This window comes from Pteronotus mesoamericanus, unplaced genomic scaffold, assembly GCF_021234165.1.
Source record: "Pteronotus mesoamericanus isolate MK-2021 breed Mesoamerican mustached bat unplaced genomic scaffold, CSHL_Meso_final contig_186, whole genome shotgun sequence".
Lineage (NCBI taxonomy): Eukaryota > Metazoa > Chordata > Mammalia > Chiroptera > Mormoopidae > Pteronotus > Pteronotus mesoamericanus.
The window spans coordinates 97,059-120,144 of NW_026555081.1; the positions used below are offsets into that span (position 1 = coordinate 97,059).

A 23,086-nucleotide genomic window follows, 5' to 3' on the forward strand; every position below is an offset into this window, starting at 1 on the left:
TCCGTAACATTTCGTATAGTAATGGTTTGATGATGATGCACCTTCCCTGGGAAGCACTTTATCTGCCTTCTATTCTAAATGATAACTCTGCTGGGTAGAGTAATCTTGGTTGTAGGTCCTTGCTTTTCATCACTTGGAAAACTTCTTGCCAGTCCCTCCTAGCCTGCAAAGTTTCTTTTGAGAAATCAGCTGACAGTCTTGTGAAAACTCCTTAATAGGTTATTATCTCCTTTTCTCTCTTGTTTTTAAGATTCTCTCATCTTTAACCTTTGGCGTTTTATTTATTTATTTATTTGACCTTTGCTATTTATTTGTTATATAGGTGTATGTGAGGGAGGATGCTAGAAAACTGGGATTTTTTTTTTCAAAAATAAAGTGAAATCTCAAAAGTATCACCAAAGTTGTACTAATCTAGCATATTTAACAAGTTGTCCTTTCCCATGCACTCGCCAACACTTGAGATCAGTTACAGAAATGTGTGCCAATTTGATGGGTGAAAAATGACATCTCACATTGTGTTCATTTCCATATACCTGATTATATGTGAGGTTGAACACCTTGTCTTTATAAAAAATGTAATATTTATGGTATTTTTTCTATTAGCATTTAGTCCCCTTATAGCCCCTTCCCCCAACTTTTGGAATTTTAATTATGGTATGTCTTGGTGGGGACCTCTTTGCATCCATCTTGTTTGGAACTCTCTGTACTTTCTGGACTTGTACATCTATTTCCTTCACCAAATTAGGGGATTTTTCTTTTATTATTTTTTTCAAATAGGTTTCCAATTTCTTGTTCTTTCTCTTCTCCTTCTGGCACCTGTATGATGCAAATGTTGGCATACTTGAAGCTGTCCCAGGGCCTCCTTGCACTATCCTTGTGTTTTTTTCCCATTCTTTTTCCTTCTTGCTGTATTGTTTGGATGTCTTTTGCTTCCTTGTGTTCCAAATCATTGACTTGACTCTCAGCCTCATCCACTCTGCTGTTGATCCCCTGTAAATTGTTCTTTATTTTTATTCTTACCTCCTTCATTTCTGATTGGATCACTTTTATGCCGTTGAAGTACCCACTGAGATGCTTGAGCATCCTTATAACCAGAGATTTGAACTCTGCATCCGGTAGCTTGTTTCCCTCCATTTTGTTTAATTCTTTTTCTGGAGTTTTGATCTGTTCTTTCAACTGGGTCATGTTACCTTGTCTCCTCATTTTGGGTAGCATCCTTTTGTCTGTTTCTATGTGTTAGGTAGGGCTGTTTGGCTCCGTGACTTGGTAGTGTGGCCTAATGTGGTAGGACCCAGTGGCGCAGCCTCCTCTATTACCCAGGCTGGGTAGTTGAGGTGCACCCTTCACGTGGGCTGAGTACCCCCTCCTCTTATACTTGAGTCTTGATTGCTGTCAGTAGGTCATGGAAGGGATTTATCCGGGCCAGACGGCTGGTAGGACTTGCTGTGACCACTGGCCACCAACCACGGCCCTGCGTGGCCTGTGGAGGGGGTTGGGTGTTGGTGCTCCAACATGGTCTCTAACTGTCCACTGGGAATGCGGACTCTGGGGTGTTCCAGGTGATGCAGGCCAAGGTCAGCCGCCACCTGTGTCCTGTGTGGAGCTTCTTGGTGAAAGCTATGCAGTGATCTGCAGATGGCTGCTGCTAGTGCCAGACCTGGGGCCACTCCACGAGAGGTAGGGGGGCTGGGCTCAGCTGTTGCTTGTTTGAGTGCACTTAGGAAGGTCTGCAGCCTGCAGCCAGCCCAGCCATTCACATGGAAAAGCCACCGTCACCAGCACGGGCCGGCGTGCAAGTTGAATGGGGCTGTGACACAGGTTGTTGTCAGGGCAGGGCTAACCAGGTAAGTCAGGTTGATGGAGACTCAGATATGGTGCCACTGCGCTGTGGCTCTGTGCAGAAGAGGGCTCGGAAAAGGAACATGGCTGCTGTCTGCAGGTCTGTCTGGGAAGAAGCTGTCCCCCAGCTCTTGTCCTGATGCCAGACACTTCAGTTCTTGCAGGAACACCAGTGGTGCCCTTCAGGTGCTGCCCCCCTGGTGGAGCCCGGAGGGAGGGAGTCTGAGCAAGTCTGTGTGTGGGGCCCTCCAGAGAGAGATGCCTGAGAATCCCACTGACACAACCCCCACTGGTGTTTACAGCCAGAAGTTATGAGGACCTAGCTCCCTGGCCCTGGAACCCTAGGCGGGGGGGTCTGGTGTGGGGGAAGTGATACCCATCACTTCCAAGGTATCTCTCCAACTTGTACCCACCACATGTGGGTGTGGGACCGGCCCTATTCCACGTCTCCACGACTCTGCCCCCCTGCTCTTCCTGCTCGGCTGGATGAATATTGCTTCCTTAATTCCTTAGTTGTCAGACCTCAATTTTCTGACAGTTGTGAGTGGTAGTTGTTCTATAGTTTAGCTGTACTTTTGCTATGGTTATGCAAGGAGGAGAACCACATTTACCTATGCCTCCGTCTGACTGGAAGTTGTACAACAAGGTATTATTTAAAAACAATTTTTTTGTTTTTATACATTTTAGATTTCATTTATTCAATTTTAGAGAGAGAAGAAGGGAGGAAAAAAGAGAGGGAGAGAAACATTGATGTGAGAAACACTGAGCAGTTCTCTCTCGAAAGCCGCCTACTGGGACCTGGCCCACAACACAGGCATGTGCCCTAACTGGGAATCGAACCTGCAACCTTTTGGTTCACAGGCTGGTGTTCAATCCACTGAGCCACACTCACCAGGGAAAAATAAAATATTATTTATTAAGAAGACAAAAACAAAAGCTGGGCAAGTTTTTTTAAGTTTCCAGAAGTATTCACTGGGATGGTATTCCTTTGACACACACTCCTTCTCCCAGATCTGGCTCCATTTTCCAAATCACCTGCATGTTCCATGCTTGAAAGTAGGAATGTTCAGAAAGTACGGCACACAGGGAACTCAAATATTAGAAGGTTCAAAGGCTGAGTTTAGAATCACAGCTAAATTAAAATGTTGATGTTCTAGATATTTGTATTAGTTGATCAAAAGCACAAAAGAAGAGAAGGAACATTTTGATAAGGAAGTTAAACTACGCATGTCAGTAAGTTCTTCTGCTCACAGAACACAGGGTAAGCAGGGGGTTGGAGAAGCTGCTTGGAGTAGCCACTGCAACCCTTGTGCGTCGTGTGAGGACACGGTGGGTCCCAGCTGAGTCACAAAGGCATCTCAGTGGGAGCCCTTCCTGTTAGGCTTCTTGCTAACATCACTAAACAGCTAAATGGTTAGTACTTTTCTGCTCTATGATAAACATGCAGAAGAGTCAATCTATCTAAGGGTTAGTTTTTTAACTGCAGACATTGAAAAATTAACTTTGCTGCAGGGTTGCACTTTGCTAAATTATAGTATGATCACTGTGTTCCCTTATTTGAGTAATACTGTAAAATGTGAGAAAAGACAGAAGGAACAACTTTGAAGGAGTGAAAGCTGCTCTTTCCCTGTGGATGGTGTAGAGCACTAGGTGAGGACGCAAAGAACAAGACTTAATTCCATTTTACAGGACAGGAGCTCCTGCTACTTTACCGCTTCCTGGCACAGTCAGGGCAATATACTTGCTCCCGATGGAAAGCAAAGCACTTCTTGGCCAGGTTCATGAGGAATGTGTTGTTGTTGTTGTTGTTGTTTTGCAGTGGAAGCAGTAGTCATGCCAGGATTGTCCTTCATGGGCCACCCCGCTGGAGCCTTTACCAAGCCCAGTGATGGCGCTCTTGCATCTAGCACAGTTCTTGGCCACACAGTTCTTGTAGCCACCCACACAGTAACACTGGTCCTCCACGGGGTGAAACGGTGCCCAGCCAGCTTCGTAGAGCAGGTGACACACACAAAGCCCTCGGCATGCCAGGGCTGATCCCGGTGAGGGACTCCTCCAGATGTGATGGCCTTGTTGTGTTTCACGCCATGCTTGGCAAATTTGGTCCCATGGCAACTCACGCAGTAGCAGTCCTCCCATTTAAGGAGGAAGCTTCAGTCCCGACAACGTGCCTGCACTTGCTTCTGGTGAGTAGCCTCTGTGCCAGACGGTCCCCTTGTAACTCGCTTCTCATCTCCTTCCACAATGGGCTTGAAGCAGCCCCCTTGCACTTGGGGAAGCCCTCCTGTGTGGTGTGCTTGTTGTGCAGGCTTTTGTTGTCCAGGGACACAAAGGCCTCTTTGTCCGAGGGGCGCAGGCACTTGTCACAGTGGAAGCAGGTGTCGTGCCAGCAGCGGTTCTTATAATGCACCTCCTTGGAGTGTGCACCCGTGGGCTCGCCGTGTGCCACACAGGCGTTGGCTCAGGATTTGTCCGAGCACTGCAGGTGGCAGTGGTGGCCATCCTTCTGCAAGCACCTCTTCCCCTGCAGGGGTCCCTGTAGTGGTGGCAGCCAAGCTTCTCAGCCGTGGTGCCCACCTTGCACCCAGAGGGACCTCACTCTAGATGTGTGCACAACGGGATATATTTGGCAAGGGCTGGATATAGTTGTCAGCAACTTCCACTGTGCTGCCAGGGGACGCTTGGCAGTGCAGCTGTCCTGGCAGGGGCCGCTATCTGCACTGAGACTGAGGCGGGGCCAGCAGTGGTGATGGTGGCTGCAGCGGAGCCTGACCACTCCTTTGCTTTCTGGGACTACAGGACGTTCCTGGATCGTCTTATATTTTCCCTGCCCCTGGCCTGGAATCAAGCACTTCCCCAAGGAGTCCTGGTTCCTTTAAGCTAGTGACAGGTGAAGGAGTGGGGTTCGGGTGGCGCAAAATGAGAGCTCCAGTCTCCCCAAGGGCCAGTCCAGCCCCGAGAGTCCCTTGTTAACCCAGGAAAGGTTTAGAAGGGTTAGAATCATTGCATTCTAGAACCTGAGAATCCCAGACCCACCCTCTTAAGGCTAATACACCCAGGTTCCTGCAGAAGTGAGAGAGAAGGAATTGCCCCATGTCCTCCAAATCCTTTCCTGAGTCCACTTTCTATCTGTCTGCATGCTAGGATGCATGGTGGTCTTCTCTCCTCCTCCTTCCTGGACGCAAGGCTCCCTGAAGAAAAAAAACCCCACTCCTATCTCCCCGAGCCTCCTCCATTACAACCCTGGGGGCTCAGAGATGCTTGCTCTGACATGCAAAGGGTTGAGGGATTTGGGGAAGTGGCTTCCTTATTCAATCACAGACCTGGAGAGTTGACCTGGGGCAGGAAGCAGAGATAAGGGAGCTGATGAACTGAAGACAGACCTAAGGAGCTGGCGATTTTAGTGGAGCATAAGAGGAGCTTCCTTCCATGGGCACACCAGTGTGGGTGAGAACACACCACTAAGCAGGTCCCCTAGTTTGAACAATACTGGCTGGGCTGGAGAAGAATGAGCAAAGGAGAAATTGGGAGAGGGCACACTTGGAAGAAAGTCGTAGACAGAATCAAACAGTTCCAGATACTGCACCTCAGTGGCACAGATGACAGTCAGAGCATTATTATTGTTTATTATTATTATTCTTCCTCACCTGAGGATGTGTATATTGGAAGGAGAGAGAGAGAGAGAGAGAAACAGTGAAATGAGAGAGACACATTGATCAGTTGTCTGCCACAGGTCCATATGTGCCCCGGGGCTCAAATCTGCAACCTAGGTATGTGCCCTGACTGGGAGTCAACTGGCAACCTCTTGGTGTACAGGACTTCACTGTAACGAACCGAGCCACCTGGCCAGGGCAGTCAGGGGGTATTACTGAAGGACTATGAGGAAAGGCAGCTTGTATAGCAGGAAGCAATGGAGACCCCAGGCACAAGCATAGAAGCTTCGCAGAACTGCCCGGGGTGGGTGGGGGGGCACAGTGAAGAGAGAAGCGCAGCTGGAAGACATCAGGAAGGGAGTCATCATCACACATGGGGAGCAGTCAAACTCAAGCTCCAGGAAGCGGAAGTTTCCAGAGGTGGAAGCAAAAGAGATGGAGAAGGGGCCACATGAACCAGAGGAGACACAACAGCCACGGTCGGGAGGACGGCCCAAGTCCGTGGCTATTGCCTGCTGGAGCTGATAGTGGCACCTACTTAGATGGGGCATCTTCTCTGAGCTCCAGGCCCCTCCCAGCCCAACTCATTTGCTGGTGACCTGTCAGGTCCCCAGAGGAATTTAAGATGGGGGCAGGTGGGACTTGGATATTAAAGGGCTTTGAATGCTAGTTGGCAGGGCCTGAAGGCAGATGCTGAGCAATGGGTAAAGATGAGCTGAGGAAGCTCCTGGCTGAGACCTGAGGCAGAAACCCTCAGGTTTCCTCTGATGAGAGGGCAGGGGAGCTGAGTTTACTGGGAAGTAAGTGAGACGTGCAATAGGGGAGGCACGGCTCCTCTGTCTGAACTGGCTCCATGACCACAACCCTGTCACTTTCCTCCTGAATCGCTGCATCACTGCATCATTTCCCAGCTCCTCTTCCCACCTCTAGTTTTCACCTCCTCGATGAAGCCAGAGGGTGCTTTCTTAATATGACCATGATTTTAATGCATTCATTCATCAAGTCAACAAATGTTCATCGAGGACCAACTATCTACAGGTGCTGGCAATACAGCAAAGAATGAAACAGAAAAATATGCCCTGCTCTCATAGAGCTGACATTCTAGTTGGGCTATGCCCTGTGTAACTGAGAGTTTTTTTTCTAGGGTCAATGATAGAAATAGGATTGCTCAGTCGCAGTGTATGTGCAACTTCGACTCACCTAGGTATTGCCAAATTGCACTGCAAAGTAGTTGAACTAATTTATACGCCCACAAGTGGTGTATAAAGATTCCTCTGTTGTCCTTCAATACCTGATCTTATCACTTATGAAATTTTACCAACCTGATGAGTGTAAATTATTATCTCATTCTTAGGTGAGACTGGAAATGCAGGTTTTGGGGAGAGAATAAAGAGAGTAGTCGCTGGGATCCTGGTACTGAGTGATCCACAGCAGCCATGTTGCTCAGGCAGACCCCTACCCTGAGAGGCAGCAGTGTGAGAAGACACAATAACCTGGCCCCCAGGAGGATTCTGCCCTGCTCTGCAGTGCCTAAGCCTGACTGCTGAGTGCAGAGTGACTAGATTAACAACTAGAGGAGAAAACCACAGATATTAGATTCCTGGAAATCTTGAACAGCCTGCCTAAGGTCAGACGGGGTCAACATTTGACATCATCAGAGGCAGATCCAGAAAGAAAAATCAATGATGTCCTACCATATACATTCACACCACAAAGTCAGGAAGTCAAGAAAGATCAATTTAAGAAGCAGAAGCAAAAAAGAAGAGTCTCAGAAACAATGGGGAGACAAAGAAACACCGCTCAATTGAAAGGAAAGGAGGAATCACCAGGAAGAGAACTGAATCAAATAGAGGCTAGTAAACTATCAGATATTGAGTTCATAGGCGATGGTTCTAAGGAAGCTCAGTGAGCTCAGAGAGAATTACCAACAACTACAAGGAATTGATTACAAACTATATCAGCATGAAAAAAGACACAGAAACTATCAATAAGAGGCAAGAGGAAATGAAAAACACAATTTCTGAATTGAAAAACACAGTAGAAGGAATCAAAAGCAGGCTAGATGAAGCTGAGGACTGAATCAGCGAGCTGGAGGACAAGGTAGAAAAAAGCTCCCAGAAAGAGCAAGAAAATGACAAAAGACTCAAAAAGAATGAAGAGGCATTCAGGGAAATGCAAGACAACCTGAAATGTAATAGTATCCGTATAATAGGGATACCAGAAGGAGAAGAAGAGGAGCAAGGGATAGAGAACTTGTTTGAAAAAGTAATGGTGGAAACCTTCCCTCATTTGAGGAGAGAAAAAGTCACACAAGTTCAAGAAGCACAGAGGGTCCCATTCAAGAGGAACCCAATCAGGCCCACTCCAAGACACATCATCATTAGAATGGAAAATACCAAAGACAAACAGAGAATCCTAAAGGCAGCAAGGGAGAAACAGGGAGTAACATACAAGGGAGCCCCAATACGGCTAACAGCTGACTTCTCAACAGAAACACTGCAAGCCAGAAGGGAATGGCAAGAAATATTCCAAGTCATGGCAGGCAAAGGCCTGCAACCAAGACTGCTCTACCCAGCAAGGCTCTCAATTAAAATGGACAGCGGAATGAGGAGTTTCCCAGACAAAAGAAGGCTAAGAGAATTCATCTCCACCAAACCAGCACTTGAAAAATGCTAAAGGGACTGTTTAAGATGAAGAAAAAGTTTCTATGAATACCCAGTTCCTTCCAGAGTTGCCAATACTTGATAATACCAATATTTTTAATACTCATTAATCTGATTGTGACAATGATGTTATTTTAATTGTCCCTTTACTATTTGTTGAAACTAAACCTGTTTTTGTATATTTCTTGCCTATTTCTATTTTTTTAAAGCTTTAAATGACTTTTTGGTATTCTTTATCCATTTATTGATTAAAGGTTTGTAGAACTTTTTTTCCCTAAAAAAAGGAAACAAAAACCCTATTAACCATGTTTTAGATATGTTGCAAATGCTTTTCTATTCTATTCCTTGTCCTTTTAAGTTTTTTTATATGTATATTACTATATAGTTAAATGTTTAATATAGTCATATTGTCAATATTTATTTTATAGCGACTGGGGTTGAATATTTTACTTTATGTCATGAAAAATATTAGTTCTTTTTTCTTCTAAAACTCCTCAGATTCTACACATTCATTTTTAACTCACCTGAATATTTCTTGTATAATATGTGAAATACAGATATACATTTGTTTTATTTCAATAGTGCTCCATGCACCTTATTTGTGAAATAAGCCTCATTTTACCCATTGATTTGAAATATTAACTTAATCATACATATATTAATCAGATATATACATTTGTCTCTAGAATGTTCATTATATTTCATTGATCTACTTGATTATTTCTGTGCTGGTGTCATGTTGGTTTAATTGCTGAAACTTTATAATGGTTTTAAATTTTTTTTAATATTTTATAATGAACTTTGACATTTAAAAAAATAAATAAAATCAATCTAATCAATCTACATTTACGAAAGAGAGAAAGACAGACAGATGGAACTCCTACTTTTTGTGACGACATGGATGGAAGTGGAGAATATCAAGCAAAGTGAAATAAGCCAGTTGATGAAAGACAATTACCGTATGATCTAACCTATAAGTGGACCCTATTCAACAAAATAAGCTAATGAGCAAACTAAACCACGGGCCCGGAAACATGAAGCAGACTGAAAGTGACCAGAGGGGAGGAGGAAAGAGGACTATGGTGGAAAGAAGGGGAAGGGACTAGACAAAGAACATATATGAATGACCCATGGACATGGACAGCAGGGTGGGAATTGACTGTGGGAGAGGGGGGTGGGGTGGGATTGGTGAAGGAGTGTAAAGGGGTGTAAAGGAGTGTAAAATTGAGACAAATGTAATAGAATTAACATGATGTATAAATAATAATAATAAATACAAAATAAAACGGAAGGCAAAATAAGGAGTCTCCTAGACAAAAGAACGCTAAAAGAATACACCGCCACTAAACCAGCACTGCAAAATATGCTAAAGGGACTGCTTTAAGAAGATGAAGAAAAAGAACCTGTGAATACCTGGTTCCTTTCGCAGTCACCAAGTCTTGATATTACCAATATTCTTAATACTTATTAATCTCATTGTGACAGTGATGTGTTATTTTGTTACTTTATTATTTTTTTAAACTAAACCTGTTTTGAATATTTCTTACCTATTTCTATTATTTTTAAAAAGCTTTAAATGACTTTTTGGTATTCTTTATCCATTTTTTTATGAAATGTTTGTAGAGTTTCTTCCCTAAAAAGAAAACAAAGTGTTATTCCTTTTTTAGATATGTTGCAAATATTTCCCATTCTACTACTTGTCCTTTAACTTTTTTTATATGTAATTACTACATAGTCTTAAATGTTTAATATAGTTATATTGTCAATATTTTACTTTCTAGCTTCTGGGGTTGAATATTTTACTTCAGTGTAAGAAAAATATTACTTTGTATTTTCTCCTAAAACTCCTTCAATTTTACGTATTGATTTTTAATCCACCTGAGTATTTTTTGCATAGTGTGTGAAATAGGGCCCTATATATCTTTTATGTCAAGTAATAGTGATCTATGCACCCTATTTGTTGAATAAGCCTTATTTTCCCCATTGACTTGAAATATCAATTTAAACATATATTACATTGTTAGACAGATATTTACATTTGTTCCTAGAATGCTCATTTTATTTCATTGGTCTAGTTGATTATTTCTGGGCTAGTATGATGTTGTTTTAATTGCTGAGACTTTATAATGGATTTAAATTTTTTTTAATTTTATAATGAATTTTGGCATTTAAAAAAATAAACAAAATCAATCTACATTTAAAAAAAAGAGGGAAGGGACTCACCTTTTGCAACAACGTGGATGGAACTGGAGAATATCATGCTAAGTGAAATAAGCCAGTTGCTGAAAGACAAATATCATATGATCTCACCTATCAGTGGAATCTATTCAACAAAATAAACTAACAAACAGAATAAACCACAGGCATGGAAACATGGAGCAGACTGAAAGTGACCAGAGGGGAGGGGGAAGGAAGATAATGGTAGAAAGAAGGAGAAGGGACTAAATGAAGAACACGTGTGAATGACCCATGGACATGGACATCAGAATGAGAATTAACCATGGGAGAGGGGGGTGGGGTGGTATGGGTGGAGGGGGACAAAGGGGGGAAAATTGAGACAACTGTAACAGAATAAACATGATTTAAAAATAAATACATATTTTTAATATTTTATTTACTTATTTATTTTTAGAGACAGGGGAAGGGAGGGAGAGAGAGAGGGAGAGAAACATCAGTAGCTTGCCTCTTGCAATGCCCCCAACCAGGGACCTGGTCCACAGCCCAGGCATCTGCCCCCACCAGAAATCCAACCGGCAACATTTTTGGTCCGCGGGACAACACCCAACTCACTGAACCACACCAGTCAGGATAAGAAGCAATACGGATCTTTAACCAAATATCTATGAGAGAAATAGAACTTAACTTAAAAATCCTTCTCAAAAGTAAGTTCTAGACTCAGGTAGCTTCACTGGTCATTTCTACAAGACATTTAACAAAGAACTAATAAGAATTGTACATAAACTCTTTCTCAGTATAAGAGATAGAACATCCCAGATAATAATACTTGGATATCAAAACCAGACAAAAACATTATAAAGAAACTACAGTCCAATATATCTCATGAATATTGACATAAAAACTCAACAAAATAGAAACCAATTGAATCCAGCAACCTATAAAAAGAATGTCAAATTCTTCTCCTTCTCCTCCACCCTCCTTCTCATCCACCCTCTCCCTCCCTCTGTCTCTTTTGCTCATATTCCCTCCTTCCCTCTACCTTTCTCTTATTCTCTGCCTCTCTCTCTCTGACCTCTCCCTCTGTTTCTATCTTTCCATATTTCTACCTCCTTTCCACTCTCCACATACCACCATGGTTGGTACCTCTAAGTTGTTCAGTACATGCCTCAAAGTTTTTTGTGCACGGCACAGGGTAGAGCTAGGGGAGAAAGTCCCAGAGCTGTTCTGACCACCCCTATGGTTCAGCCTCTGGACAGCAAGGAATTCCCCATGGTTCCCAAATGGCTGAGCTGAAAGACACAGGGTTGGGAGACTCAGGGATAGCTCTTGTTTAGATTGTCTCTCTGTGCCTCATGGTCCCTGGGATCCTGCACAGTAGACATCATAAGAGAGAGAGTTGGTGAACCTCAGAATAGCAGGCTCATCATCTACTCATTTCTTTGGGTAGCAGATAGAATCATGGAAAATGTTACCCTTAGATCTAATAGATTTTAGAATCATGATACATTAGAATCATTAACTCCACAATCCAGTAGAATATAACTCCATGAGGGCAGGGATTTTTGTCTATTTTTTGGTCTGAATTTTCACACAAAGCATTGGTAGCAGAGGTGGGCTATGATCCAAGTTTTCAGGATATACCCATTGCATCTCCCCTCCATCATCCCCCTTTCTGAGAGCAGAACTCACAGTCCTGAGTCCCTCACTTACTCTCCTCCTACTGCCCTGTCAGCCTGAAGAAAACTGGAGAAGAGCAGGTGCCCACAGTGTCCTCCCTTATCCCTCACCTCTGTCAATGACGTCAACGGATTCTCCACATGGACACCCAGAATATTTCTCACAAAGTGCGGGGCTGCATGGCTGACAAGCAATGTCCGGAGGATGAGCAGGAGGAAGCCCGAGTGGGTCAGACAAACAGCAGTTCCCAGGTGCTTTATCCTCTTTAATCACCACCATCAGCGGCTCCCAGACCTTCTTGCATCAGCCCCAAGGGGATGATGGAGGAGGGAAATCTGGGGGACTCCTCTTGAGTTACGGTTCCCAGCACTGTGCTGAGTGCATTAGTTCACTACGGCTGCTGGAACTGAGTACAACCAAGTGGCTCAAACAACAGATATCTGTTGTCTCAGTCCTGGCCACTACAAGTCAGAGATCAAGCTTCTGGTGGTTTGCTGGCAATCTTGGTGTATACAAACATCGCCTTGACCTTTTCCTCCATCGCCATGTGTCACTCTCTGTGTCAGTGTGTGACACTCTGCAAATTTCTCCTTTTGTAGGGACATCAGCCATATTGGAGTAGGGACCCACCCTTCTGTATGACCTCATCTCAAGTAATTGAAGCTCTAATGACCCTATTTACAAATAAGTCTACATGGTGAGGCACTGGAGGTTAGGACTTCCACGTGTGAACACTTGGGGAACGCAATCCAACCCATGCCATGAGTATCCCCTACCCCGTTATCTGTGGTAGACATCTCCGGATTGTCCCACCCTCTTCCAGAACCGGCCTTTGGCTGACCTCACTTCACGTATCCCTCGGCTGCAGCCCCAGTGGCTGTACCCCTGTTCCCCCATCTGACTGCACTTGGGAAGCCTCTGGCCGCGCTTAGTCCCTTCCTCTGTCTTTCAGTCACACCCCAGAGACTGTGGTTGTTTGCATCTGCCTGTTTCATTTCTTTTTGGCTTATCCTTTTCCCAAATTCTCCTGTTACCTCTTTCTCTCTCTGTCACATCCCCTGCAGCCATCACATCTACAGTAGAAACTGGTGCTGTGTTGACTGCTCCATGGACATGCACAGATACACGTGGGAGTCCACACTGTAGGTGCTGTGGAGGAGGGGCCTGCTTACCCAGCTTTTTCTGAGTCACCGTGTTTCAAATACCCTGTTTCTCTGGCCTAACTTTTCTCTTGCCTCATCAGCTCCCCATTCTGCTTCTATCCCTTGATTCTGCTGCTCAAATTAGTGACCCAGAGGTGAATAAACAAACCACCTGCTGGATTTCATCATGAGCCTTTCACAGAATGTCCTACGAACAGCATGTGTTTGATGTGGTGTTGCAAGTTCCTAAATGGGAATCCTTCTCTTCCTCATCTTTGCCAGGGTGGAATTTGGTAATCTAGGTGCCAGACTGGTGCTTGGGCCAATTGAAGTTTGGATCCTTGCCCAGGTAATCTAAACCTTGCTAACTAATGTAGAATACAGGGGGCCCCCACCCTGATCCCCGTCCGAGGTAGGCCGATGTTAATGAGAGCTGTGCTGCCTTGTGTCGCCTTGTTGAGTCCTATCAAGCTTCTATTATAGGTTCAGCTGACCCAGTTTGAATGCTCTACTAGGTAATTGGCATTTAGGGACAGAAGTATAGATTTTGGGGCCTCCTCAATGTGACCTTTGGTCATTTGTCTTGGCCTGGACCTATTTGTGTGTCTTAGAACGAAGCTCCGGCTCACACTGGGCTCAGAGGAAAGATCATAGCCTGTGACCACTTAGTCGTGTGTCCCTGACAGGCTGTGGCCCCTCATCTACGGAGCACTCCGAGGAAAGACTGTATCCTGTATGATACGTGGACCCATAGGGGAGCCGCTCACGAAAGACCCTCCTTAGGGAACTGAGGGGGTAGGGGAGAATAAGCAACTTCAATTGGCATGCTGAGGCCTGCGCTCCTGAGAGTGGACTACTCACCAGGACCCATATACACTCCTGCTGCTGCTGTGGCCATCTATGCCTCGGTTACAGCAAAATATTAAAAATAAAACTACTTTTAATTAATACCTTAACTGCCAAAGAGTGCAGTGAATGCTTTTCCCTATAACCTTGGGTGTCAGAATCGTGCAGCAGCAGAGGCATGTGCAGCAGCAGCAGCAGCAGAGAAATACACACATAAGGGCCCTGGCAGGCAGTGCACATCAGGGTACAGGCCTCAGTGTGCCCGCGGAAGTTGCTTTCCTGTCTCTCTCACTCTCTGTCATCCTGCGATGTTTAAAACTATACCCCTCCTCAGCAAAGCCTCCCCATCCACAGCCACACATTTTGTCTCATTCCAATACCTTTAAGTCTTTGATTCTTCTCTCCCAAGACCCCAATATCCACAGCTTTAGGGTCTCTTCTCACTCTGAGACGCCAAATCCCAAACTCAGGGGCACACATGCAACTATTACAAAATCTGCACTTCTGTAATTTGTCTACTGTCCCCCCAACTCCTCAGCCCTGGGCAGGCCCCTCAGAAGGGGCCTCAAATTCAGTCTTGGGCCCACTCCCTGTGTATCTGCCCGGGAGTACCGCCCTCCTCTGCTGCTGGCAGCGCCCCAAGCTAGGCAGGGAGCCCAGAGCGGTGGGTATTTGGGAGGTGGAATAAGCTAGTTACATAATCAGAACCAAAACCTGCCCTTCTCTTCCAGGCAGTATAAAGGCAAACCATCCCAGCCATCGCCATCTGACCGTGACTCTCAGTGCCACCATGCTGGCCTCAGGGCTGCTTCTGGTGGTTCTGCTGGCCTGTCTCACTACTACAACGGTCTTGATGTCCATCTGGCGGCAAAGGAAGCTCTGGGGAAAGCTGCCTCCCGGCCCACCCCCGTTGCCGTTCATCGGGAACTACCTGCAGCTGAACACGGAGCGGATGGTCGACTCCCTCATGAAGGTGTCAGGAGGCAGGGATACGGGAGGTTGTGTGGGGCTGGGGGCCTCTGCGGTCTGGCTGGGACCTCGTGGTAGGGGATTGGCAAGGTTGGGCCGAAATCTTAGGAAGGGGGAGTTTTGAAGGTTTAGCATCAGGGTCCTAGACAGGAAAGACCAGATCGTGGGGTGTCCAGCCCCTTGACTGTCAGAACTGGGCACAATGCCCGCCATTCTGTGAGAGCGGGGTACGGAGGCAGTTCAGAGCTGGGGCTGCTCCCTCCCACCCCTCCCACCCTGCCACCCTCTCCATCAGATCAGCGAGCGCTACGGCCCAGTGTTCACGGTCCACCTGGGCCCGCGGCGGATCGTGGTGCTGTGCGGCCACGAGGCTGTGAAGGAGGCTCTGGTGGACCACGCGGAGGAATTCAGTGGGCGAGGCGATCAGGCCACCTTTAACTGGCTCTTCCATAGCTATGGTGAGCGGGATCCTGTGTGGGAGGATCCTGCGTGGGAGGATGTGGCCAAGCCGACTGGATGGCCTCGGTTTCCCCAGCATTCTTCTCCCAACCCACCCACCCGCTCGAGGCTGTGTCAGAGCCCTTCCTCTGCCTCCAGCCCTGTTTACCCCCGTGTCCCCTCCAACTTGTCTTGCTGTTTCTGCCCCACCCCGCTTCTCTCTGCCCCACCTCCCGGTTCTCTCTCATTAGACATCTCCTCTCTCTCTATCTCGTAGAAGCTCTTGGGGTTTTGCTTTGGAAGCCTGGCCCTCTATCTCCATGTTCTTTTGGCCTTATTCCCCTTCTCAGTTTCTGTGTTTCCCCATGTTTCTCTTTCGGTCTCCCTGCCTCTCCTTTACCTTTGTCTTAGAATCTCACGTTACTTCTGTTTCGAAAGCCCCATGCCTCCGTTTCCTGTAATACTCTCCTGGGTCCAGACCCTCTCTGTTTCTCTGTACGTGCTTTTCTCCATTCTGCACCTCAGTTTGAGAATCCTTCTCAGTTTTTCCTTCTGCCTCCCAGATCGCCACATGTCTCACTTTCCCTCCTCCCCTCCACTCTCTCTGCATGTGAGTGTCTCCCTATCACTTTACTCTGTGCACCGACCTTGCCCCTCTCCTTCTGATTTCCTTCCACCTCGGTCTGTCTCTTCCGGTATTTCTCTGAGTGCCATTCTCGCCGCACCCCCGCCCGCCCGCCACTTTCTGGCCGTGACCCTCTCTAGGCCACTCCCCACTCCTACCCTTCCTCGCCAGGCGTGATGTTCAGCAACGGGGAGCGCTCCAAGCAGCTCCGGCGCTTCTCCATCATCACGCTGCGGGACTTCGGCGTGGGCAAGCGCAGCATCGAAGAGCGCATCCAGGAGGAGGCGCGCTTCCTCCTCGAGGCCTTTCGGGAGACGCGCGGTGAGCTGGGAACCCGGGGGTACGGGGGAAGAAAACAACCTGCCCAGGGTTCGGAGGAGGATACCACTTACACGGACACGCGTGTTCTGACCTGGGAAAGGGACTGGGTTGGCGGAAGGCGTTCCTCGAATCTCACGCTGCATCAGACCACCACGCTCACTCTTCCCAATCCCTTTCTGCTTCCCGACCGCCGGCCACCTGCCAGGCGCCTTCATAGATCCCACCTTCTTCCTGAGCCGAGCAGTCTCCAATGTCATCAGCTCCATTGTCTTTGGGGACCGCTTTGACTATGAGGACAAAGAGTTCCTGTCACTGCTACGCATGATGCTGGGAAGCTTCCAATTCACAGCTACATCTACAGGGCAGGTACCCGGTCCCAGCCTGGTTCCACCCGGACCCTCCCACAACCAGCCAACTGCTCTCCCACTGGGACCAGGGGCCCCAAATCCTATCCTCCTCTACACAAGGTCCCCTCAGAACCAGCCTTCTCGCTTGAGCAACTCAACCCAGGACAGGAGGCCAATATCCACTCTCCAATACTTGGATATCTCAGCTCTACTTCCCCTACAAAAACAGAAAGGGGAGGAAGGAAGGGAGGGAGGAGAAATGGGAGGGAGGGAGGTATCCCAACCCAGCTTACCTAAGTTCTAAGACAAGGGGATTCACACTTAACTACATGAAAACTTAGATATCCGTTCCACCCAGCCCTATCTAAATACCTAAACACCAGGACAGGTGCCTTTAAGCCAGTGCCTCCCTTGCCCTGAGATAAGTCCAGCTCCCCGCAGGGGATGTCCACCAACACCTGCCGTTCCCTTCCCTTCTCCTTATCCCACCCTCAGCTATATGAGATGTTCTACTCGGTGATGAAACACCTGCCAGGGCCACACCAACAGGCATTTAAGGAGCTTAAGGGGCTGGAGAGCTTTATAGCCAAGAAGGTGGAGCAGAACCAACGCACGCTGGATCCCAACTCCCCGCGGGACTTTATTGACTCCTTCCTCATCCACATGCAGCAGGTAAATGCCAGCCGCCAGTGCTGAGAGGTCCGAACACCAAGCAGAGCAAAATCACGCTGGGGGTGGGAGAGAAAGGGGCCCATTCACTTTTCCCACTACATCATAATAGTCCTCACCACCCCAATGAATTAACCATCACTGTTCTCTCTACTGAGCCCTTACCCACGGGCAGGACTTGTGTGTGCAAATCATCACAACAAGCACATCTATAACACTACCGTGCACCGGGCACTATTGTAAGAACTTTATGGTATTCACCTACTTAACACTCACGCCAGCTCTTGGAGGAGGCTCTACTATGACCTGAATTTTAGATGTGAGGAAACTGAGGCCCAGAGAGCATAAGTGCCAGGCCTGCGGTCACACAGCGAGGCAGCAGGGGAACCCAGCTCAAACCCTGGTCTCTCATCTCTAAGGCCGGCGCTTTTAGACAGGGTCCCCTCTCCTTCCCTGGGTATCAGGTCACCTGTGTGGACAGGTGACCTGGCTTTACTATGTGACATTGGAGGGTGCCCACTCCTAGCTGGATGTCAATGTCCTTTCTGCGAAGAAAGGAGACGGGGCTTGGTGGAGTCTGAAGTTCAAGGTGAAAGGATCAGGGAGTGGGTTCTCCATAGTAAGCTGCAAGACTTTTAGTGAAGGAATACTATGCAGCTGCTTAAAATTCTGTCTGTGTTTCAGAAACTCTCTTTGACTCTCTCTGACGCGTTCTGTCACGGTCTCTCTTCCTCTCTTTCTAAGGCACTGCCTGTCTCTGCCCTTCTCATCTAAATATTTCCACAATTAAAAAGCGGCAGGTAGTCAGCAGGGTAAAGAGTGTGGGAAGAGCATTAGGGGCAGAACCAGCAGCCTGGGAAAAGGCCTGGCAGAACTGGGGTCCCTCTTCCCACCTCTGGTCTGATTCGATGAGAGGTGGGTCCAAAAGAGAAACCCCAGAAGGGCCCTGAGAGTGTGGGGGCGTGGACTGGGCCTGAAGCTGTCCCTCCCTGCAGGAACAGAAGAACCCCAACACAGAGTTCTCCTTGAGGAACCTGGTAATGACCACACTGAACCTTTTCTTTGCTGGCACCGAGTCGGTCAGCACGACCCTGCGTTATGGCTTCCTGTTGCTCATGAAGCACCGAGACGTGGCAGGTAAGGCTGGAGGGGGCAGGGAGGTGAAGGCCACAGACTCTCAAAATTCCTCTGAGCCCACTGCACGTCCTCACCTCCCTCAAATCCCTGGACCCTCAAACACATCCTGCTAGACAGAGACTAGGTGATGCTATTTAGCTAAGAAGCACCAGCCGAGTTTCATTAGCTGTTAAAATATTGAAACAGTCTGAACTGATTGGGCATCGCTCCTGTGCTGAGCCCACCAAGGGCCCGCTACCTGCCGGTCCAGACCATTCCCCAAGGCTCCACCCTTGCAGCTTCCCCCATGATCCGGGCACAACCAGGTAACAGGACCCTGTGCCAGCAATGCTATGCACAACCAGTTTTGAATGATCTACGTCCATGTCACACACAGATGGCATGCGTGTCATATATGCAGTTGTACACATTTGGGCTATCATCCCTGCCCAGAGACCCCAAGGTGCCTAAACGTATTCTCCTCTATCCCCCAGCCAAGGTCCATGAAGAGATTGACCGGGTGATTGGCAAGAACCGTCAGCCCAAGTTTGAAGACCGGGCCAACATGCCCTACACGGAGGCAGTAATCCACGAGATCCAAAGATTTGCAGATGCGATCCCCATGGGCCTGGCCCGTAGAATCACCAAGGACACCAAGTTTCGGAACTTCCTAATCCCCAAGGTGTTGCCCTTACCAGTCTACATGGACGTCTAACCGGCTCCCTGTGACCCAACACCCCACACCTGTTAGATGCTTCCCACTGCCTGACTCACGCCCTCAACCACGGACTCCTCAGTCACATAGCCCTTCAACCTTCCCACTCAGAGACACCTGAAACCCAGGGGTACCCAAGACCTCTTGCCTCAGGGAATATGAACCCCATGTCTCCCAAATTTCATGTCTCAAGAGACATTAACCTCACTGCCCCAGGACTGCCTGCCTCACACACATGACTCGCATGGCCCCCAGACACCCTGCCTTCAGAGACATGACCCCACGTCCCCCAGACCTTCTGCCTCAGGAGACACAGACCCCATGTTCCCCTGCCTTACTGTCTCAGGGGCATAACTGTCATGTCCCCCAAAGCTCCTACCTCAGAGAAGACCCCGGCTCACCTGCCTCTCATTCCTCCGCACCTATGGCACCCAGATTCACACTCTAACTCCATGCGCTCCCACCATACCCATTACGCCTCCAGCTTATCAAACCCCCTCCCACCTCCCCACCAGGGCACCGAGGTGTATCCGATGCTGGGCTCCGTGCTGAGGGACCCCAAGTTTTTCGCCAACCCTCGAGATTTCAACCCCCAGCACTTCCTAGATGAGAAGGGGCAGTTTAAGAAGAACGATGCTTTTGTGCCCTTCTCCATCGGTAAGAGACCAGTATCTGAGGCCAAGTCACCAGTCACACCAGCAGGGGCCCCTTCATCCCAGCTCCCCTCTCTGAGGTGTAGCCTAGTATCTTTCTCCAGCTTAGAAGTCCCTCTTATGATCTACCCTAGAGCCAACCACTGCAACCCTCATAACTACCAAGGACCTAAGCCCAGGCAAAAGGAAAGGGATGATTGTACCCATTTCAGAGACTGGATGAATCAAGGCCCAGAGTGACTCAAAGACTTGTTCAAGGTCACTTCAATTCTTCAGATTCCTAAGAAGGAGATGACGGCACAGCAGCCATATTGGTGTGTTTCAGAGGAAGGGCCCTGTAAATTCCCAGTGCTACATCCTCGTATGGCTCACCGCCTCCCATGCACAAGGGAACCTTAGGCCGAGAGAGGTTTAGGGGCTTCTCCAAAGGTCTCTCAGGCCACGATAAACCGCCCCCTCCTCCCTGGGAGAATGCAGCCGGATCGGGAGAGGAGAGGTGGCCGGGAGCCAGGCCTCACCTCCTCCCACCCCGTCTGTCTTTTCAGGAAAGCGGTACTGCTTCGGAGAAGGCCTGGCTAGAATGGAGCTCTTTCTCTTCCTCGCCACCATCATGCAGAACTTCCACTTCAAGTCCCCGCAGTCACCCCAGAACATCAACGTGTCCCCCAAACATGTGGGCTTTGCCACCATCCCACCAAACTACACTATGAGCTTCCTGCCCCGCTGAGCTGCCGCTGCGACTGGAGCGCACCTGCACCTGTGCAGGGCTGTGGAGGAGCAAACAGGGACGTGGGGTGGCCTGGGTGGGGCTCGCGGGAGGGGCAGGGCTACGAGCGGTAGCCTCAGGGCTGGAGGAAAGGAAGGTGCAAGGTGGACAGGAGAGAGGGGCTGTCTGTCTACCTTGCTGGAGATGGAGCCTTCAGGGCTGGGATGAAGGGAAGGGAAACCTTACACCGTACTATGAGTGATAATAAAAACAACAGCTATTGTTTATGAAGTATGTATCTGGGTCAGCTCTGTGCTCAAAGGCGTCGCACACCTATGAGACAGGAACGGGGTTCGTGCCCATTTTACGGGTGACACAGCTGACGCGCAGAAAGCTTAAGTCTCCACCTGAGATCCGACAGAACACGGTAAGTGCTCAGCAAGTACTGAACACACATCTGCGCAGGAATGGCTATCCTTAGCCTACGGTACTTTAGGTAGGTTATTAAAAGGCACCGCTTCCTCACGTAAGAAACCACAACTTAGTATATTATTATACAATACGAGCGGCTCTGTCCAAGGATTTTTCCAGATCCCAGCTGGCAGCAAACCAGACTTCACTCCACGCACTTGCCCACACTCCTGGCTCTAGAAACCGCGGCGGCGGGAGGAATCTTAGAATTGCAGAGGAACAAACCGATGAATCTTGGCACTGCAGAGTCTACAGTTCATGGTCTGGGAACCTCAGACTCCCAGAACCTAAGACTCAGGAGTATTTGAAGCACTGATGCTCAGGATTTCCGCATCAGAAGTTCCCAGGTGCACAGCTTCGGGGACTGCACTCCCAACCCCCCAGGTGGCTGATGCCAGCTCTCCAAGCTCAAAGTTCTTTCTGAGAAGGAGCCCAGAGAGGGGAGGAGGGGCTGGGGCTAGCTGGGCTCTGCCAACCAGGCACTTCTCCAGGAGAACAGAGGATGACTACCAGGTGTTTGCTCTGCAAGGAGGGAGCGGGGAGGGAGGAGAGAACAAGAACCCTATTTTGCCATGTATTATGCTCACCCACGTTTCTGTGTGCGTTACCCCAGGGTACGTAATCGTTACACCCGTGTATAATGTGCATCCTTATTTTTCCCTCAAAAATTTGAGCAAATGAGTACGCGCTATACACGGCTACACACAGTAATCTTCCCACAATCCTCAAACACACCCTGGAAAGGGGAAAGCAGGAGTCCGCCAAAGCGTTCCCAAAGGTGCCAAGACAAGTCAGGATCTAGCCACCAGTGCCTGGAGCGCGCCTGTCCACACAGGACACTTTCAGCTTTGGTGCTCTGAGAGGGCCAGCTGCTGCAGCAGAGTGACCGTGCTGGGGCCCAGGTGGGAGCAGGAGCCCTGGATTCTGGCCCAGGCTCTGCCGCTAACTCCACGGGCCTTCTCGGGTCTCACTTTCTCATCAGTGCCTTCCTCACGGGAATTATATGAAGGTCAAAGCACAGCCCTGTGCTAAAGGGCTTCCAAAAAGCCAGAGTAGAATCCACAGCCAAGAGGATACAGCGAAGGGAGGCATAGGGCGTGGGAAAACCTCCCAAAGCCTTTCTGAAGGCGTCTTTTGGCCACTGGCACCTACACGGGCTGGATCCACCCCTTTATAAAGTAACAGCAGCACCTCCTCAGGTGCTTGCAAGAGCCAGGGGCTACTTGCTCTTGGCAGAAAAGAGGCTAGAAAACTGCACTTATCTGAGTAGGCACTTTTCCTTTCTTTTTTTGTCTCTTTCTTTGTAACTTTCTGTTTTCCTTTTCTTGTTTTTTTCTTTCTTTCCTTTTTCCCCCTGGTTTGATTTATTGATTTAATCTCAGCGAGAGGAGATGGGAGGGAGAAAGAGGAAGGGAAGCATGTACTGGCCCGCAAGGCAGGCAGGTGCCCAGAGTGGGAATGCAACCTGGGACCCTTCCCTCCAAGGGACTAGAAGCCCCGCCCCCGGAGCCACACCTGTCAGGGCGGCTCCGTGCAGGTGCTTTGAGTGCACAGACCATGGGTCCCTGCCCGTGGAGCATGCCACAGGCATTCTGGGAAAACCGTCCCGTAAGGGGCATGTTTACAGCACGAGTGAAGAGTACGCGATCCTGCAGAGGTCCTCCACGGAATAGCAGTAAGAGTGAAAACAGCTGTGCAATCGAAGGGGGACCCCGCCCTGCCCGCAGGAGGCTTCCAAGTCCTGGGTCCCCAACCCTCAACCACCCCTTTCTTCACTGCCTCTGCCTCAGCAAGATCCAAGGACACCCTGCCTCTGTGCCCCCACCCGTCAGGCACCCCGACACCCAGCAGCAAGCAGGCTGGCCCTCGGCCCCCACCCCCTGCCACCTGCAGCCTCTGGGATCACAGGGCTCTGGGCGCCGGGGAGGCCACTGCGACCTCTCCGTGGCGCCTCGGGCAGAAGCTGAAGAGGCGGGACTCCGATCCGCCTCCCGCCCAGGCATCCCGGCCCGGCCCTGGGCTGGTGCTGGACACCCGGCCCTGCCGCGGGGACTCCAG

At 48.7% G+C, this 23,086-nt stretch overlaps 1 protein-coding gene and 1 pseudogene across 1 annotated transcript; one reads left to right on the forward strand and one right to left on the reverse strand.

The window, feature by feature from the left end:
* Nucleotides 1-3,470: 3,470 nt before the first annotated feature.
* Nucleotides 3,471-14,300, reverse strand: LOC129066152 (four and a half LIM domains protein 1-like; annotated as a pseudogene).
* Nucleotides 14,301-14,726: 426 nt separating this feature from the next.
* LOC129066145 (cytochrome P450 2A13-like) lies at nucleotides 14,727-20,848 on the forward strand. Its single transcript, XM_054567636.1, has 9 exons — nucleotides 14,727-14,971; nucleotides 15,263-15,425; nucleotides 16,202-16,351; nucleotides 16,557-16,717; nucleotides 17,194-17,370; nucleotides 18,363-18,504; nucleotides 18,978-19,165; nucleotides 19,714-19,855; nucleotides 20,397-20,848. The coding sequence occupies exons 1-9, from the start codon at nucleotides 14,789-14,791 to the stop codon at nucleotides 20,576-20,578; spliced, it is 1,488 nt and encodes a 495-aa protein (XP_054423611.1). The 5' UTR covers nucleotides 14,727-14,788; the 3' UTR covers nucleotides 20,579-20,848.
* The last annotated feature ends 2,238 nt before the right edge of the window (nucleotides 20,849-23,086 follow it).

What these genes read in the sequence shown, in the direction of transcription:
- LOC129066145 (XM_054567636.1), top strand. Translation starts at nt 14,789, where the DNA reads ATGCTGGCCTCAGGGCTGCTTCTGGTGGTTCTGCTGGCCTGTCTCACT. An exon ending in TGGTCGACTCCCTCATGAAG is followed by an intron (nt 14,972 to 15,262) that starts GTGTCAGGAGGC and finishes CCTCTCCATCAG; the next exon opens with ATCAGCGAGCGCTACGGCCC. An exon ending in CAGCTACATCTACAGGGCAG is followed by an intron (nt 16,718 to 17,193) that starts GTACCCGGTCCC and finishes TCCCACCCTCAG; the next exon opens with CTATATGAGATGTTCTACTC.